Source organism: Gossypium hirsutum, chromosome A01 (assembly GCF_007990345.1).
Source record: "Gossypium hirsutum isolate 1008001.06 chromosome A01, Gossypium_hirsutum_v2.1, whole genome shotgun sequence".
Lineage (NCBI taxonomy): Eukaryota > Viridiplantae > Streptophyta > Magnoliopsida > Malvales > Malvaceae > Gossypium > Gossypium hirsutum.
In genome coordinates this window covers 117,658,720-117,676,898 of record NC_053424.1, presented here as the reverse complement: position 1 = coordinate 117,676,898, position 18,179 = coordinate 117,658,720, and the positions used below count along the sequence as shown (strand labels likewise).

General features: G+C 29.3%; 1 protein-coding gene across 1 annotated transcript; it reads right to left on the bottom strand.

The window, feature by feature from the left end:
- Positions 1 to 4,123: 4,123 nt before the first annotated feature.
- LOC107905326 (aquaporin TIP1-1-like) lies at positions 4,124 to 5,589 on the bottom strand. Its single transcript, NM_001326950.1, is given in 2 exon segments — positions 4,124 to 4,675; positions 5,158 to 5,589. Coding segments are annotated over 2 exon segments (750 nt in total). The 5' UTR covers positions 5,542 to 5,589; the 3' UTR covers positions 4,124 to 4,309.
- Positions 5,590 to 18,179: the final 12,590 nt, after the last annotated feature.

The window sequence follows — 18,179 nt, the reverse complement described above, 5'->3', positions numbered from 1 at the left end:
CCTCATCATCCTTTTCAAGGACAATGGCCCTTTCCAATTTAATGTCACCTTTATACCATATCCCACCCATTTGCTTCAAGTAATTAAAAAAAGGAATCAAAAGGGGTCCTATACCAAGGTGTCAAATGTCCCTAAAGGCTACTTTAAAGCTTTTAGGGTTAGGAGATAAAGATTGTTTACTTTATTAGGCACTAAAAATAGGACTAGAGGTGTGCATGGGTCGAGTTACCCGGCCTGACCTGAAGGGTCGCTCGAAAAATGAGAGGGTTCGGGTAAAAATATTGGCCCGAAATATGAGTTTGGGCAAAAAAATGAGGCCAGTTTAGAAAACGGGCCGAGCCTTGGGTAAACCTTTTTTGGCTCGAGCTCGGCCCTGCCCGGCCCAAATTATATACTAAATATATTTTTTTTTATTTTTAATCATATTTAAATTTTATTTTCAATTTTAATATAACACTTTTTTTTATATTTTCAATTTGTGTATTGTTTTAAGAATTATTTTAATCTCATTTTTTATTTGTTTCTTGTTTTAATATTTTTTTATGTTTTTAAATATATTTGATTTATTATATTTTAAAATTTTTTATTTAATGAAATATGCTAAAAAAATTAATATGGGTCTGGTCGGGCCAGGCTCGAGCTTAACAATTTTATTTTGGGCTGGGCCTAGACAAAATTTTAGGCCCATTTTCTAGGCCCGGGCCCATATTTTGGGTCGGGCCTAGCCCAGGCCTAGAAAATGGGCCTAAAATTTTGTCTAGGTCTAGCCCGGCCCATGCACACCTCTAAATTGTATTGGTAAGTGTCAAAGAGTATAATTATATATATTTTTGTGTTATAATAGTTTTTAAAAATTGGTATAATGGTAAAATATTTTGCACTTTTAAAGAAAGAATATAGGTTATTGAAAGGAGGCTACAGCAAATCTTAAATATAAAATGTAAAATTAAAATATGGGTTTCGTGTTAGGAAAGATGCAAAGCATGAGGGGGTTAAATTATTTTGTGAGTCTCCATATTATAAGATTAGGAATAAATTAAATTCACATTTACAAAAATGAACAATTTAATGGTTATGCATTTACTTTTAAAGTAAATAGATAAAATCATAAATGGTAAGGAATTAAACATGATGACTTGTCATGACATAGAAAAAATTAGGAAGTTAAATTTTCATACTTTTTAATGGTTAATTTTACGGTAATTTAAAATCTTATTGAGGAGGTTGTTTCTTTTAAGAGAAATATTTGAAGTGTTATCTGTTGGATAGTTTATTAAACCCCCAATAATGAAAGGTATTGTCTTGATGTCAAGCTTTTGTCTCCTACATTCGCCTTGAGTCTTGTAGTAGGGTCATAGAGAGAAAGCGTCTTAGTTTATAAGATATAGCGATACAACTTGCAAGGCTCACAGGGGAGGTGTTAATATAGTGCATAACATTAATTAAAAAAACCACCTATATATTGGGGGTAGAGATAGAGAGATACAATCTACAAGGCTCACCGGAGATATGTCAATATTGTGCGCAACATTAATTATGTAATCACATATGCATGGCATATAGACCAACTGATTCAAATCCCCCTACACACATGTGACTACAAAATTAATATTATGCACTAAATTGGTAGGTCATATCTTTATATCTCCACCAATCAAAGTACTCTCCCTCTTTAAACCCTACAAGGCTCTCTGTAGAGGTAGGAGACAAATCCCCCACTACAAGAATAATACCTACCATTGTTGGGGTTTCAACCTACTATTCAACAAATGACACTTCAAATACTTCTCTTAAAAAAAAACCCCTAATACACTTTATAACTTTTTTGATACAATTTCTACTATTATCTATCATTCCTCAAATTTCAACTAAAACGTGCTCGAATTCACATTTTTAATTATTGCACCAACAGCAATACAGACTAATCTTTCAACCTATAGTAATAAAAATCCAAATAATTTAACAGAGTGATAGTAAAAGTTGAATTAGTGATTATAGTTCTCTCAGCTTTACGGGTTTGAAAACAAGTCACCCGAAAAAGTGGCATGGAAATGGCAGCAATGTGACAAACAAAATTGGGTCCTCTCCTCTGGTAACAAAGTGAATTCAGTAAAATGGGGCATTGGTCCAGATTTTTCTGAAGCTTTCACGTGCCTTGTTGCATTTGTCCTCTCATTATTGAGACCCAAAGAATCTCTATGTCCTCAATGCTCACCATTATGTGGGACACACTTAACATCAATCCACAATTGTATTGATTTTGCTAAGCAATGATTAAAGTTATAGGGGAAATTATAAAAATAATCGCTATGTATTATTTAAATTATATTTTAATTATTAAATTTTAATTTATTATGTTTTAATCATTAATATTATTGATTTGTAATATTTTATTACAGTATCGTTATCTGACGTTAGTGGAGTAACGGAAATCTAACGTGACATAAATTATATCATTAAATATTAACATGTCATTCACGTATCACCACATAGTTTAAATACAATTTTAAAAAAAACGAACTTTTTCCCCTTTTTATTTCATTTCCTTTTTCTTATTTTGCCTTCTTTTTTTTTCCCTGTTCTTTCCATTCTTTTTATGGTTCTCTTGTCTCTTCCAACTCACCCTCTCGAAACACACTTCCTCACTCAAGCTTCATCTACATTTTTAATGGATATGATTCAAAGTGATTAAATATAAATTTAAAAATAAATCTTAATTTTTATCTTGGAGCTATAAAAAAATGAATTCAATAAGTCCCTCGTAATCTATCAAACCAAACAAGATGGAAACAAAACAATGACAGCTTCGTCACAGGGACAGTCACGAAGTCCAACTTGAATTTGCAACAAAATTCCCCACTATTCAATACGAGCAACCTCTCCAACAATGTCACCTTCACCACTACTCCTAATCTCCTTTTAATTGGATGTGTGAAATGAGTTTACTTAGTATTGAACCCAAACTCTATATTTACAAAAATTATTCTTATCACTAGTTCAAGAGATTATTAGCACCACTCACAGCAAACCCCCAACAACATCATCTATATTTAAATCAACCAAAACCCCTCGAAACAAACAACAATTAATAAACACAAAAACACCACATTGAGTCAAAGATCAAACTTGCAACAAAGAAAAAGGTGTCAAAAAAATGGAAGAGAACAACGAAGCAAAAAAAGGGGTCAGATTCAGGTCAAGGGGTTTGAGGTACTTTGACAACTTGCTTGCTGATCCCGATAGTGAAGAAGGCATCGGTGAAGAGCACATATAAAAAATTCGAGTCAATCTAACAACAGATGATGGAGATTTAGGCTTGGATAGTCCAAAAGTTCAGTTTTATATCTAACGATTTTAGTATGTTTTGAAGAAAACTGGATCGGGATTTGTGGAGAAGCGGTCAAGGGAGCATTTAGTGTATCTTCACTAGAGGCAACGTCGATGACAGCACCGAAGCGAGCGACCAATGATCATGAATGTAGCTTTGAGAGAGGGAGAGTTCGAGAGATAAGAGAACACCGATGAGAATAAGGAAAAAAAATATAAAAATAGAGAATTAAAGAAAAAAATCAGCAAAAAGTTCATCTAAAAAAACATGTTTTTATTATATGGTGATTACATGATGATATGTCAGCATTTAACGATACAGTTTGTATCACATCAAACTTTTATTACACCACAAATATCATATCACGATGATTAAAATGTTATAAATTAATAACATTAATAATTAAAACATAATAAATTAAAATTTAATGATCAAAACATAATTTAAAATATACTTACTATTTTGTAGCTTATCTTAAATTATAATAAAATAAAATAAAAGGTAATATGGTGTACTTGGTCATCATATAAGGTATGTGTGATATTATGTAGCTTCTACAGCCTTCAAGAGCATTCATCATAAAAGGATTTAATTAAGGATTAATTTAAAGGATTAGATAAAGTTAAATTGAAATAGAGTTAATTACAGTTTAAAAATATCATTCATTGGTTAACAAAGTTAATATTTTTATGATTTTTATGATTTTATAAATGTAATTAAATTAAAATGAAAAATATATATCTTTAAAAAAAAAAAGAAACGACCAACACAAATTAAAACATTTACGGCCAAGGTTTTTTTTTTTCATAAATAAATATTATCACTCAAATACCAGTTTTTTTCCAAATTGAAAATACCATCAGCCATGCACGATGATCATTGATAGAAGATTATAATAAAAAAAGTAAACAAGATCAACGGCCACAAATTAAGCACAAAAGAAAGCTGAACAAAAATTAAATACACCGGAAATTTTATTGACTAATAATTGGGGAGTTGTTCATGGGTCTGGTTAATGAAGATGAACTCATAGACGAGACCAGCGAGCCCACCACCAATAAGTGGTCCAGCCCAATACACCCAGTGGTTTTCCCAGGACCAGCTAACCAAGGCTGGTCCAAATGAAACGGCTGGGTTCATTGAGGCTCCGTCGAATGCCCCACCAGCTAAAATATTGGCTCCCACGATTAAACCGATCGCCAACGGTGCGATCACTCCCAAGTTGCCTCGTTTAGGATCGACGGCTGTGGCGTAAACGGTGTACACCAGTCCGAAAGTCATCACGATCTCGAAAACGAACGCGTTTAATGCTCCCACGCCGGATGATAGTCCGAAAGCTGGTACTCCCTGCGAAGCACCATAACAAAACGCAAATGAATTAATAAATACGTACTGGTATTTTGCGAAAGATAATGACTGAATCAGTAAAAGAAACTGATTGAAATCATATTTTAATTTGAAATCTGATTAAGTCTTTTTGTTGATTTAGTTGTCAAAATATCATCTCAAATTTATTTTATTTTTTTGAAATTAGTGTATTTACTATCGATAACAATGATCATTCTAGAGATGCTCGTCGAAGAGATAAACTAACATATATTTTATTTTCACGAGCGAAGATTGAACTAATAAATATTTCTGAAAATGTCAGATCTAACGAGAAGTCCTGATCGAAACAATACTTTAGTTTGTGTATTCTGAAATTTAAGGACTAAATTAGAATTTAACCCATAGTTTGAGAGCATATGATGTAATTAACCCTAAACTAAATTAAATAGTAACGAAATTGCGTAGGATTTGGAGGGAAAGGCAGCTATGATAAATTTTACCAGGCCACTAGTGGCGAACTTAAGTAACAGGCAAGCGACGGTTGAGCCAAGGAGTTGAGCAATCCAATAAAGGATACCACGTAAAAGAGTAATGTTCCCGCCAACGAAAGCACCGAATGTAACGGCGGGATTCACATGGCCACCGGAGATGTTAGCACCGACTGAGACAGCGACGAAAAGCGCAAATCCGTGAGCTAGAGAGGCGGCAACGAGACCAGCCGGAGTTGTTGCACCGCCGTCGGTCAGCTTATTAAAAGCCATGCCTGAACCAGATCCAGCAAAAACGAAGATTAACGTTGATATGAACTCAGCTAAAGCTGCTTTAAGAGCATCTGGATGAGTAGCTTCTTCAGGCCGGCCAACGGCTATGTTTCTGATCGGCATGATTACCGTCTGATCAAAATCAAGCGGTCGGGGTGGGAGAGTGATGATACAAGAGTATTTCTTGTTTTCCACTTCTCAGCTTAAGGCCTTACTTATATTTGGAAGGAGTGGTCCTTGGTCACCGGGAATAGCCCGTTACCGGTTAAAATAACTGTGGCTATTGAAGGTGCTAGATGTTCGGTAAATCAATTTTTAAAAAATATTTTATAAAATCCACGTGTGTATTTAGAATATAATATTTTAAATAATAAAAATTATTTCTAATTATGAATGAAAATTTTTAAATAAATGAATACATCATATTAAAAAAATTATATTTTAATCTCACAAAAAGTTCAATTTAATTTCGACCTCCTAAATGTATTGTTATTTTTCTTGAGTTAATATCAAGTTAACTTGTGACACTAACTTAATCAACGATATTATCAATATATATACAAACAATGCAGGTGAAACAATTTTTGTAATATTATTAATATCTAACTCGCTCATAACACTAATTCAATAAATAGTTTAAATAATAATATAGATATTTTTTATATATTATTTTTAAGCTATTTTAATTAATTTAAATATAAAAATAAAATATTACATAATTACATTTAAGTGATAATTAAACCCAAATTAAATTAAATACTAAAATTGGAATATTTTTATTTGGAAGGTATTGGTGAGTGACAGGCTGTGAAATAATTATTTTTTGGAATTTTCGGGAAATACGTTTTACCTGAGGTAACGGTCATCCACATATCACAGCGAGGAGGGAGAGTTTCAGGTGAATGATTACCTGCCACGTGTCAAACATGGATACACTCGAAATTATTCCTTTTTTAGCATTTTAAAAAATTAGAATTTTGAAACTTAGAAGGGCATGATTGTAACACGTGGAATGAGGACCCAGTGATTGTGTGATCTTAACGGCTGCAAACCATTCTCTTCATAAAATGTTGAAGCTTTTTTTTATCTTTTAGGCAATAAATGAACATAAATGGAAAGGGATGGAATTGAAATTAATTGTTTGTTTGAAAATTATTAGTTTTGAGTTTTATTTTATTTTATTTTATTTTATTTTTTAATTTGGTATTTGAGTTTAGTTTCAACGTTAAATTTAGTATTTATATTAAATTGCATCATGTGATCTAATGAATATTTGACACGTGTACTCTGATAAAAAAAGGTAAGTACTAAAATAAATATTGAACATTAAAACCAAACTCAGATACTTAATTGGGAGAAAAAAATTAAAGTATCAAATTGGAAAAACTTAAGTACTAAAATAAATATTGAAACCAAACTCAGGTATCAAATTAGACATTGATGTCAAATTCAGATATCGAATAGTATATAAACCCAAAATTAGCTTTAATTTTTCTAGTTTGGATAGGATTCTATTTGGCTGGATGATAGGCTTATGTGACCAAACAAACTGTATTTTTTTAATACCTACTAAACTAAGGTTCAATCGACCAAAAAAATTGTGTTTAATATTATAACAAACTTGAGTTATTAAAATTCAAATTTTATATTCAATGAAGACTTGATTGAAATCGAGATTTTAAAATTTTCGATATAACCATCATATGTAAATATAATGTGGCTTTTAATTCCTACGTATTTTCTACTAATTTGATTCTAATTATAATTATTTAAATATATATTATTTATGATTGCATCTATACTTCTTCTAGCAAATTCTTTTTAAAAAATTAATTTTTTTTTTATATTCATGATAATAATGTTTAAAATATTTTAAACATAAAAACAGTTTAATTTCAGTACAAACTTATCTTTTATTTTATTTTCAATGGAGAAATAAACGTTTAATACATCATTCGGTATTTGTTATTTTTTTAATGTGATACTTGTATTATTTGAAGTCTCCGATATATGTATTTGACAAAAAACTATATATTTTGGTATCTTTTTAGTATTTAATATGGATTTTAGAAGTAATTTTTATGAAAGTTAATTACTGATTTTATTTAAAAGAATAAATTTTTCATGATTTTATTTAAAAGAATAAATTTAGTTTTAATTATGAATTTATTTAATTTTACACTTAATTTGTCAAATACAGTACGATAGATGTGATTAAATTCAATTTTTAGCTTTTTTTTATTTGATCATAGATAATTGGTAATATTATTAGCTAACTATGAATCTTCAAATTAACTTTAAAACCTAAATTAAAAACTTAATGCTAGTACCTTTAAGTACCAAAATATATAATTTTTGTCAAATATAAATTTTATATTAAAAAAAATACAGATACCATGTTACTTTCTTTTTTTAGTAGTTATTATTATAATTTTATATATAATATTTAAAAATAATTATTTGATATATTAATGATAAATTTTTTTAAAAAAATTTCACTAATAAAACTAAAAAGACGTACCGCACTATTCATTCAACCCCTTAATTAATGGCATATGAATAAGTGTGACTCGATTAAGTAGACACTTAAAAAGTGACAACCTCCAAACTTACTTAACCAAATTGTATATTATAAGTTCTAGAGAGTGTCTAATCTTGATATTTAATAACAACCGTCCAAGAAATGTCAATTTTAAATCATAATTTTAATACCCAATTACTTATCACTAAAGAAAAATGAAAATATTACAATAAGTCGATTCTTGTAAATTCCATGTGATATTATGCAATCAAACAAAAGAAAAATAGGCACTCTATTTTAAATAATACATAATAATTTGCGGCTGAGATTGAAAAACACATCTACATAATAATTTAGTCAAACAACTCGGCTTTGTAAGTGATTGTTAGCCAATCACCATGCAATTTAAACTTCAAGAGATGATGTTTTATGATTAGATGTTTTTTAGAATCTGCCGTTCAAGAATTAAAGAGTAAATTGGTCATTCTGTTAAAAATTATATTTATATCTATTGTTACGTGATTATGTATTACTTTCTAGTTGCTTGAATTAGTCCATCCATATTAAAATTTTCATCCTTTTTGCTTAAACTAGCCTCTCTTTGTTAACACGAGGTACATGTGAAATGCCAAGCGTCAATGTCTAGTTGCTCCATTAGTCACCTTACACTTAATAGTAAAAACGAATGGACTTTCTACTAGAATGTCCGGTTTGCTCTTTGATCTAACGTAGAAGGATTAATTTGTCTATTTTTTTAGTAGAAATGATAAAATGTAATTTAACTCTTAATATATGACCTTCATGATATTTTTACTGACAAAGATAGCTTTTTTTTTCAAAATTCACATTAATTATAGTTTTTTTTATTTGTCATATAGCACATTAATTCGAAGTGATCTAGTGTGATTGATTATAATGCTTAGTTAGTCTAAATAGGTAGCACCGTTAACTATTTCAGTTAAAACATTGACATGGATTTTTCTTAAAAACAACTACTTCCATCATACAATGATTCATTTGAACACTATGTGTTAGAAAGAGTGTTTTTAGAAGTGTTTTTGGATCTGAACTTGACAATTTTTCTCACATTAGGGTGTGAATTCTTTTTTATCAAAGTTAAAACTTTGAACTCAACAATTGTTCCAACATTGAGGCTTAAATTTTTTTCATTCAAGTTAGGCCCTGAACTTGGCAATTATTCACACATCAATGCTTGAACTTTTTTTTATCAAAGTTAGTCTTTAAAAACCTTAAAGTTTATGCCCCAATGTGGGAATAATTTCCAAGTTTAGGCTAAAATATGAGAACAATTGCCAAGTTCAAAGACTAATTTGGACAAAAAAAAAGTTCAAGTGTCAGTGTGGGAATAATTGTCTAGTTCATGCCCCAATACGGAAATAATTGCCAAGTTCAGAGCCTAACTTGAACTAAAAAAAATCCCAATATGATAATATTTATAAGTTTAGACCCCAAATGATGATTTAACCAAAAAAAAAGTTGTGAATGACCAAATGAGACAAAGGACAAATAAGAAAAGTGAAAATTAAGCAAACCAAACCCATACAGGAGTATTAAGTAGGACTCAAATATACTTTCATGGATCGGGCTATTTTTCTAGGTCCGAAAGCCCGCTTGAAATTTGAAAAGGTTTGAGAAAAAATAGCCCATTTAAAATATGGGTCGGGCCCGAGCTTGAACATTTAGGCCTTAAGCTTAGCACGACCCGATTTTAAGTTTATAATATTTTATATTATGTCTGTAAGCATGTCAGCCCGGGTTCACATCAAGACCAAATAAAGAAACAAAAAAGCCAAAATAGTCCATTAAATGTCCAATTACATAACAAAACCCAAAAAAATAACTAGCCTAATTACAAATCCCTAACCCAAAACCCTGATGGCCCAATAGGCCCAATGCCTAAACCAAATCTCAGCCAAGGCAAACCCTAGCCTAATGCTTGCGCCGCAACCAGACCACCTCCGTACGCTCCAGCATTTCAGCAGCCACGCCTGCGCCTCCGTACGCCAGCACACCCCGTACTCTCGCCACGCACACCTGTACCTGCAAAAAGGATGAACGCACAGCAAAACAAAGAACAAATATAGTAATTTTTTATCTACTTTTTTTCTTTCTTTCTTTTCGGCTATAAAGCCAAGATTTTTAATCTTTGTAAGGGGTTACGAAATATAGACACACTACGCATACGAAACGATCAAATAGAAAAAAGCAAAGAAAGGTGATTTCTGTTTTGAGTCTCTGGATCTATTGCGTTCTTTCTTTATTTCCTTCCTTCATTTTTTCTTTCTCATTTTTTGCATTTAAAAACAAAAGAAAAGGGAAAACGAGACCTGACCTTGCAAATCCGCTGTTGATCCTCTCTTGCTTCGTCGAAATCGAAGCTAAATGGGGGATTTTGAGGCCAAAGAGCGACAAGTCGAAGCCAGAAGCACGAGGCGCCGTTCTTGATGGCGGTTTGATGCTTGAGAAGGGGACTTAGGGTTCGGCTAAAAGGGAGAAAGAAAAGGCTAGGGTTGTATAAGAGATTTGGCTGAATGAAGGCATGATTTGGCCTTTTTAAGGAAACAAAAACGGCGCCGTTTCAACCAATCTAAATGGTTCAAAAACGACGTCGTTTGATAAAAGCCCCGACCCGATCCGTTCCCAAATACCCTCAGGACCCGCGTGTTTTTGCGGTGATGGGTTATTTCAAGATTAGCCCTCCTCCTTTTGCGCTGCATTTCAATCAGCTTACATTTGTATTCCTTTCTTTTTTTTAAATTATCCCTGTAACTTGCGCTTATTTGCACTTTGGTCTGTGCTTCAGCGCTGCGTTTTGGGGTCTGGATTATTTCCAGATTTGGTCCCTGCGCATTCGCACATGTTGTACGCTGGTTCTTTTTTTATTTTTTAACAGTTTATTACATTTATAATTTGTCCCTTCCATTTTAATTCTATTTTAATTGAGTTTCCCTTATTTATTTATTTTGTGGTTCATTATCACCTTTTTTTTTTAGATACATTCAACATCTTTTTGATCCTTGTTTACTTATTATTTACATTTTAAGTTATTTTCATGATTGTAAAATCACTATTGTAATGCTTCTTTTTATACACTATCATATATATATATACTTTATAATAAAGTTAATCTTATTTTATGCATATTATTAATCTTATATTATTTTATACATATATTTTTTTTAAAAATTTCTTATATTGTATTACATAATACTACATAATATATCTTTTAAATTATTATTATATATGTATATATATTTATTGATGCCTATGTTTAATCTATATACATTACTAAACCCATGCATTTTGTACATATAGTTTTCTTTATATATAAGTATTTTCTTTAATCTATCATATATAATTTATAATAAAATTAATTTAATCTTAAATACATTATTAAGTACAAGTTTTTCTTACAAATAATTATTTCTTAATCTATTTAAGCAAATGTTTTGTACATCTATTGTGTGTATTTTCTAAAATTCTATTTTATCATGCATCTTGGTCACCCATTCATGTTTATATATTATTAAGTTCTCCTTTATTGTATGTACTTTTTTATGTTGACACCTTGTACATTATTTGATTTTAAAATATTTATTTTATAACACGTATTTTAACAATTTTGTATGTATATCTCTAGTTTATTTTTACAAATTATTTTAAATTCTTCAATTCATATATTATAAGTTATGTGTTCATCATTATGTTGGAAAATGTCTTATATCACATCAACTTCTAAATTCTATTTTGTTTTGTACATGTTTTGTGGATTGATTTATATGGTGCCACAAATTGTTGTATATCATTTATTTATTGTTTTATTTGTTATATTAATTGTTTGTCATCCATGCTTGCGAGTTTGATTATATTTATTTTGATCAGTTATGCTTAGTTATTAGTTTGTCAATTGGCATTGTATTTATGTGTGCATATTACCTCAAGTTTTATTTTTCCTTTAGTCTACAAATGTCGCATTATGATTTTCAACTTCTTCCTTAAAAAAAATTTAACTAATTATTCTATTCTATTTCAAGTCAAATTAATGCGTTTTAAGCTAGTTTTATAATTATTCATTTAAAAATTCTTTAAAACGAAGGCAATGTTCTATGTTTGGCAATTCGGAGAATCGTGCCCTATCGTGCTGGGTTGCAATTTCCCGTTTGTTCAAAATAATCGAGTATTCCTTTGGAATTTCACTCATGTCTTTAAAAAATTTTTAAAACGAAGGCAACGTTTAATGTTTGGCAATTTGGGGAATCGTGCCCTATCGTGCTGGGTTGCAATTTCCCGTTTGTTCAAAACAATCGAATATCCCTTTAGAATTTCACTCACGTTTTCTAAATTCTAAAATAAGACAATGTTCAAAGTTTGGAAATTCGAGGAATCGTGCCCTACTGTGCTGGGTTTCGATTTTTTGTTGGACTTAATAATTGGGCATCCTTTTGTAATTTTCAATGTCTAAACTTTCGGAAGTCAAAATTTATCGTTGTTTTCGGGGGTATAAAGGATCGTGTCCTATCGTGCTGGATGTGATGCTGCATTCCTCCGAAACAAGAGAATTTTGACAACCAACTCGAGCCGTTCAAATGCTTCAAAAGAAATCACATTTCAAAAACTCTTTTAAATCTCAGACATAAGGATAGTATTTAATTAATTTGGTACCAATTTTGGGCGTAATGAGGGTGCTAATCCTTCCTCATACGTAACCGACTCCCGAACCCGTTTTCTCAAAATTTCGTAGACCAAAATCGTTGTTTTGGTAAACCAAAATGTTTTATTAAAATGACCAAAATTCTTGGTGATCCAATCACACCTAAACAAAAAAGATTGGTGGCGGCTCCACCTTTTATTTTTAAAAAGTCGATTCCCCGTTTTTCTTTAAATTTTAAAAATGGTTTCGACAATGTCATTTTTATATTTTATATAATTTATAACACATTAAAAAAAAACTTATACTAAATATAAAAAACTACTCTAATGTAAACATTAAAATAATGTTAAGATGAATATATAAAAAATTCAATAAATAAAAAATAAAAAATATTAATATTAATATAATATAATATAATATAATATAATATAAATATTTTTAAAAAATATTTAAAATATAATATGGACAGGTCTAAATTAGGCTTGAGTTAATATTTTACAAATATGAGTGGATTTAGACAAAATTTTAAACTCCTATTTCGGGCCGAACCAGACTTAAACAAACATAAAATAAATTAATATCATACTTAAACTCGACCCAACCCGACCCATAAACACTAAAATCAAATACTGCATTGAGTTGACTCCCAACCCAACTCAACAATATCTATTGTAATGAAGTAATTATATATATATATAACAAATAATTTTCCCCTCTCTCAATGTATGTGATCATTTGCAGCATTAAAACTCTCCTAAATTAAATTCCCATTAGTGCTCCATGAAACTTCCCTTAATGAAGGAGATTTCTTATTAGTGTTGCACCACCATCTCATCAATAATTCATTCAATTAATATCAGATCAATCATGTTGTTTCATCAATAAATTAAGGGTTTTATAAATACCATAGGCTGTTACACTCTTTTTAAAGCATTCTCCTATTTATTACAATATAAATATTGAAAAATGAACTTAAAGTTGTATCTATTAATCGAGTGTTTATATTTTTCAAGAATAATATGGGTTTGAATTATAGTTGTATTAATTTTTTTTAAAAAGTCAAATTATGCTATTATCCCATCTACTATATGTAAAATGTGTATTTAGTCCTTATATTTTAATTTGATTAGTTTTAGTCCCTGTATTTTTTAAAATTGATCAATTTTATCTTTTGTACTCTTCAAATTTTAAAATTTTAGTCATAACTCAAATGATAGCAATTATATATGTTTGGTTAAGTTCTGCTATAAATCTTGGTATTGTGCATAAAGTTGTAGGTTGAGTTCATGTTATCCAATTAGATCATTCTTGGTCCCTATACTTTTCGAATTTTGAAATTTTAATTTTGACACAAATAACAACCGTTAAATCCGTAACTAGCTTTTTTTTGTGAATAATATGTTTGTTACATTAGATTTTAGAAATAACAAAACTTAATGAATTTAATAGCTACCATTTAATTAAGACTACAATTTCAAATTTCGAAAATTACAATGACTAAAAAATAACAAAATTAAAGTAAAAAGACTAAAACCACAACTTACATATAATTCAATGACTAATAAAAAAATAATTAAAAATATTTAACTTTTTTATATTTAAAAAATTAATAAATATCAAATGAAAATAACATGTATATATTTATAAAAAAAATTAAAACAATATCATTAAGTTTAAGTAAATTTACATTAATTATTTATAAATATGAAAATTTTTAAGTAGAATTTAAAGACTCGTATTTTAAATCAAAGTGGACTTAAATAACTATATATATATTATTAATACTAAATATTAGCTCGATCCAACTAGTGGCGAAGCGTAGTGGAGACATGATCCCCTAAAATGATAAAATTTTAATTTAGACCCTTTATAATTTATAAAATTTTAAATTAATAATGGTAAAATTACACATTGCTCTCCAAATGATAAAAATTTAATTCAACCCTTTAAAAATTATAAAGACACATGCTATTAATAATAAAATTACATTTTTATTATCGTAAAAATATACGATTTAATTCCATCCCAGAATAAATTTCAGACTCCACAACTAAATCTAACCCATAAACACTTAATCCTACTAATGAAGTTGGATGTTCAACTTTGTTATATATATATATTAGATGAGGTGCTTAAATGTTTTCTTAATCTTACACATATATGAGGTGTAATCATACTACTAAAAACTATATAAATATATTGACTAGTCAATAAATATGATGTAGTATTTCATACATCACCAACTAGGAAGACTTGTTATCCATTTTTCTTAAAACTTAAATATATATTAAACAAATTGCATTATTTTAACCCTAATTCTCTACTCTCTTTTTTTTATATATTTCAAACCCAATACATATTGCAAGTTAAAGGAAGTGGAGAAGTAGTAGTAGTAGAAGAAAACAGCATATCAAAGCAAAGCAAAGCACAAAATTAAAGAAAAAGAAATTCCATTATTTTTTAAGCACTTCACCAAACATTTCCCACAATAATAAATAATAAAATTTAAATTTTTTTTTAAATAATCTCATGATAGGTTTTGATCATATTTTTTCTTTTTGACACAATGTTTAGAACTACCCATAGCCCCTCTCCAATCCATAAATAGGAAGATAATGTGCTTCAACGCACTCGAATCCTCATCCTCTTGCATTGGCAACAATACCCATGCAAATCGAGTTAAGACTAGGGGCGGAATCAAGGGGGTTGGCAAGGGTCCCCTAAAATAGAAATTTTCACCTTTAGTCCTTTTATAATTAAAAAAAAATCTTTGGCTCCCCAAGAATGAGAAAAAATTGATTTAATTCTTTAAAAATTATAAAGATGTAGGCTATTAATATGGTAAAATTTCACTTTTATAATCATAAAAATATACAACTTTATTCTACCATCCCTCAAAAAATTTTCTGGCTCCGCCCTTAGTTAAGACTCAATTGACAAATTAAAAAAATATTTGATTGTGAATGTTTGATCAGAGTTGTTGGAAATCGGACTAGATCAGTTGGTTGAACGAGGAACCGACTGATACATCAATCTAAAAAAAAGTCAAATTAGTTGACTAGTAAATCGATACGAACTGATTGAACCAAACTAAAAAACTGATTGAACCAACAATTAAATTGAATTTTTTTACTTTTAAATTTTTTTTAATTTATTTAATCAAACCGAAATAATCTAACCAGAAAAACCAGAAAAGCATTATTTTGATGCTTTACTTTAGGTCAGTGACTACTGGTGATGCTGGCGTTTGCCCTTACGTGCCTCTTTCAATCCCTTCTCAATTCCCTCGTTCCAAAAATATTAATTTCCTTACGCCAAGGATCTCTCCCATGACTTCCAAATCTATTCATTTCACATTACACTTGCTCATAATGTTATATATAATATTAGTGTTTAAAGTGTTATATATTTATAAATTTTGATAAATTAATATTTATTTTATATATTTAGATATTCATTTTGTATTGTATGTTATTAATTAATTTTTTATGTGGTGTTTAAATCGTATAATTGTATTATTTTATGCGGGTTGACTCTTATCTCGATTGCTATAGGCATTGTAGTCAATACAGGAGGATATGGGTTCGAATGCGTTGAAGCCGCCCCATTATCTTCTTATTTATGGGTAGGAAAGGGGTTGTAGATAGTTCTCGACATTATGTCAAAAAAAAAAATACATACATATATATAACGGGATTTGAACCCAAAACATCATAATACATGATTTTTATGCTAATTTTTTTTATAAATGTATTAAATTTTTTTCACCTATGCCATAATCTGTTCTTTATTACTTAAGATGAAAAGGATTTTCTCAAAATAACTTGCATAAATTATATTCACAATGGAAGGGTATTTTTCGAGTAAGACATAATGTGATTATGCATATCTTCTTTCATGTTCATATATTGTTTAATATACCAAAAATTATACGTATTTGGATCTTAAATAATAATAAAAAAGCAAATTAACATTAGGTTTAGTATTAAAAAATGAATAATGCCTAATGCATGAGTTTTTATTTTATTTTATTTCTTAAAATCATGATTTTGTTTACATTGCTAAGGTCAACCAGTCCATTTTGAACAATTGGAACATGCCATTTCACACTATATACTCTATAAGTATGGACTATATAGATTGGTATGTGTTAGTTAATGCAATTTTAAAATTGTATTAATTATCAATAAATTAAAAAAAATCAATTGGTTCACATATACCAACTCTTGAGTGCGAATGATTGAGTGAAGGGATTATGAGATTCATAAAATATTATTGGATCATATTGATGGCGTGATTGTAGGGTTCATAGTCTTCAAATAATCACAATTTGGGGGTGGGTCAACTTCACATGAACTTGCTTCATTAAGTGGCTTAACTCAACATCATTAGTCCAAAACCCCTATTTAATTAATAATTCTCTTTGTTGTTTAATTAATCATTGAGGTTTTTTTTTAATTTTATTATAGGTTTTGTTCTTTTTGAGATAATATTTAGAACTACTCATAGTCTCTCCCCAACTTATAAATAGGAGAATAATGCACTTTAACGCACTTGAATCCACGTCCTCCTATATTAACAACAATGTCCATACTAATCAAGTTAGAACTCAATCGACATTGAACTATGCTTTTAAGTCAACATTAATATTAAGATAACCTTAGTGTAGGGAGTTTTACCTACTAATTTATAGTTGACATTCTTTTTACTATATATGAAGCATGGGAATGAGTGTTTAATTTTATATTTTGATTGTTTTCCTCCCTTCCCAATTTTAATCCAAATTAACAGTAAAAAATCATTAAAATAACCTTTCTAACGAGAAATGATTAAAACATGAAATGATTTAAACTTAGACCGGATTGAAGTCAAAATGATTTAATCCTAAAATGATCAAAAATTAAAATGATTCAAATTCGTAATAACTCAATTTAAAAAACTCGAAGGATTTGAACTCAAAACAATCACACTTGAAATTCACTTAATTCTAAATGAGATAAAAAATTTAAAATTCAAATTAATGAATTAGATTAATCCAATCCAAAATAATCCCAAAATCGATAAAGCATTGGCAATTGACATTGTTAGCAAAGGTTGAGGCCTTAGGTCTTTTGTTCCATCATGTGCAATTGTGTTTGTGTGGGTAGAGGTGGAAAAATGGGCCTGAGCTCGAGAACCCGACTCTAAAATCCTAATCTCGAACCCATTTTAAACTTGATTTGACCAAAAAATCAAACCTGAGCTCAAAAAGATCATAACTATAAAAAAGCTTGAAACTAACTTGAACCCAAATTTAGTAATAGAAAGAATCAAACATTATTACATATTTTTATAAAATCTTTCATTATTAATTTTCTTCAAATATTTTTTCCTTAATAAATAAATTATTTATTTTATATATAATGAATTTTTTTTGAGAAAATGAGATTACCACTATTACACAAACACCAAAAACTCTATGATATTAGTACATAATTTTGATGTTCTTTCTTATTGTATTTAGCTTCTAATTTTTGGAATGTAAATGTGTATTTGATAATTTAGTTACTAATTTAGGTATTTAGATCT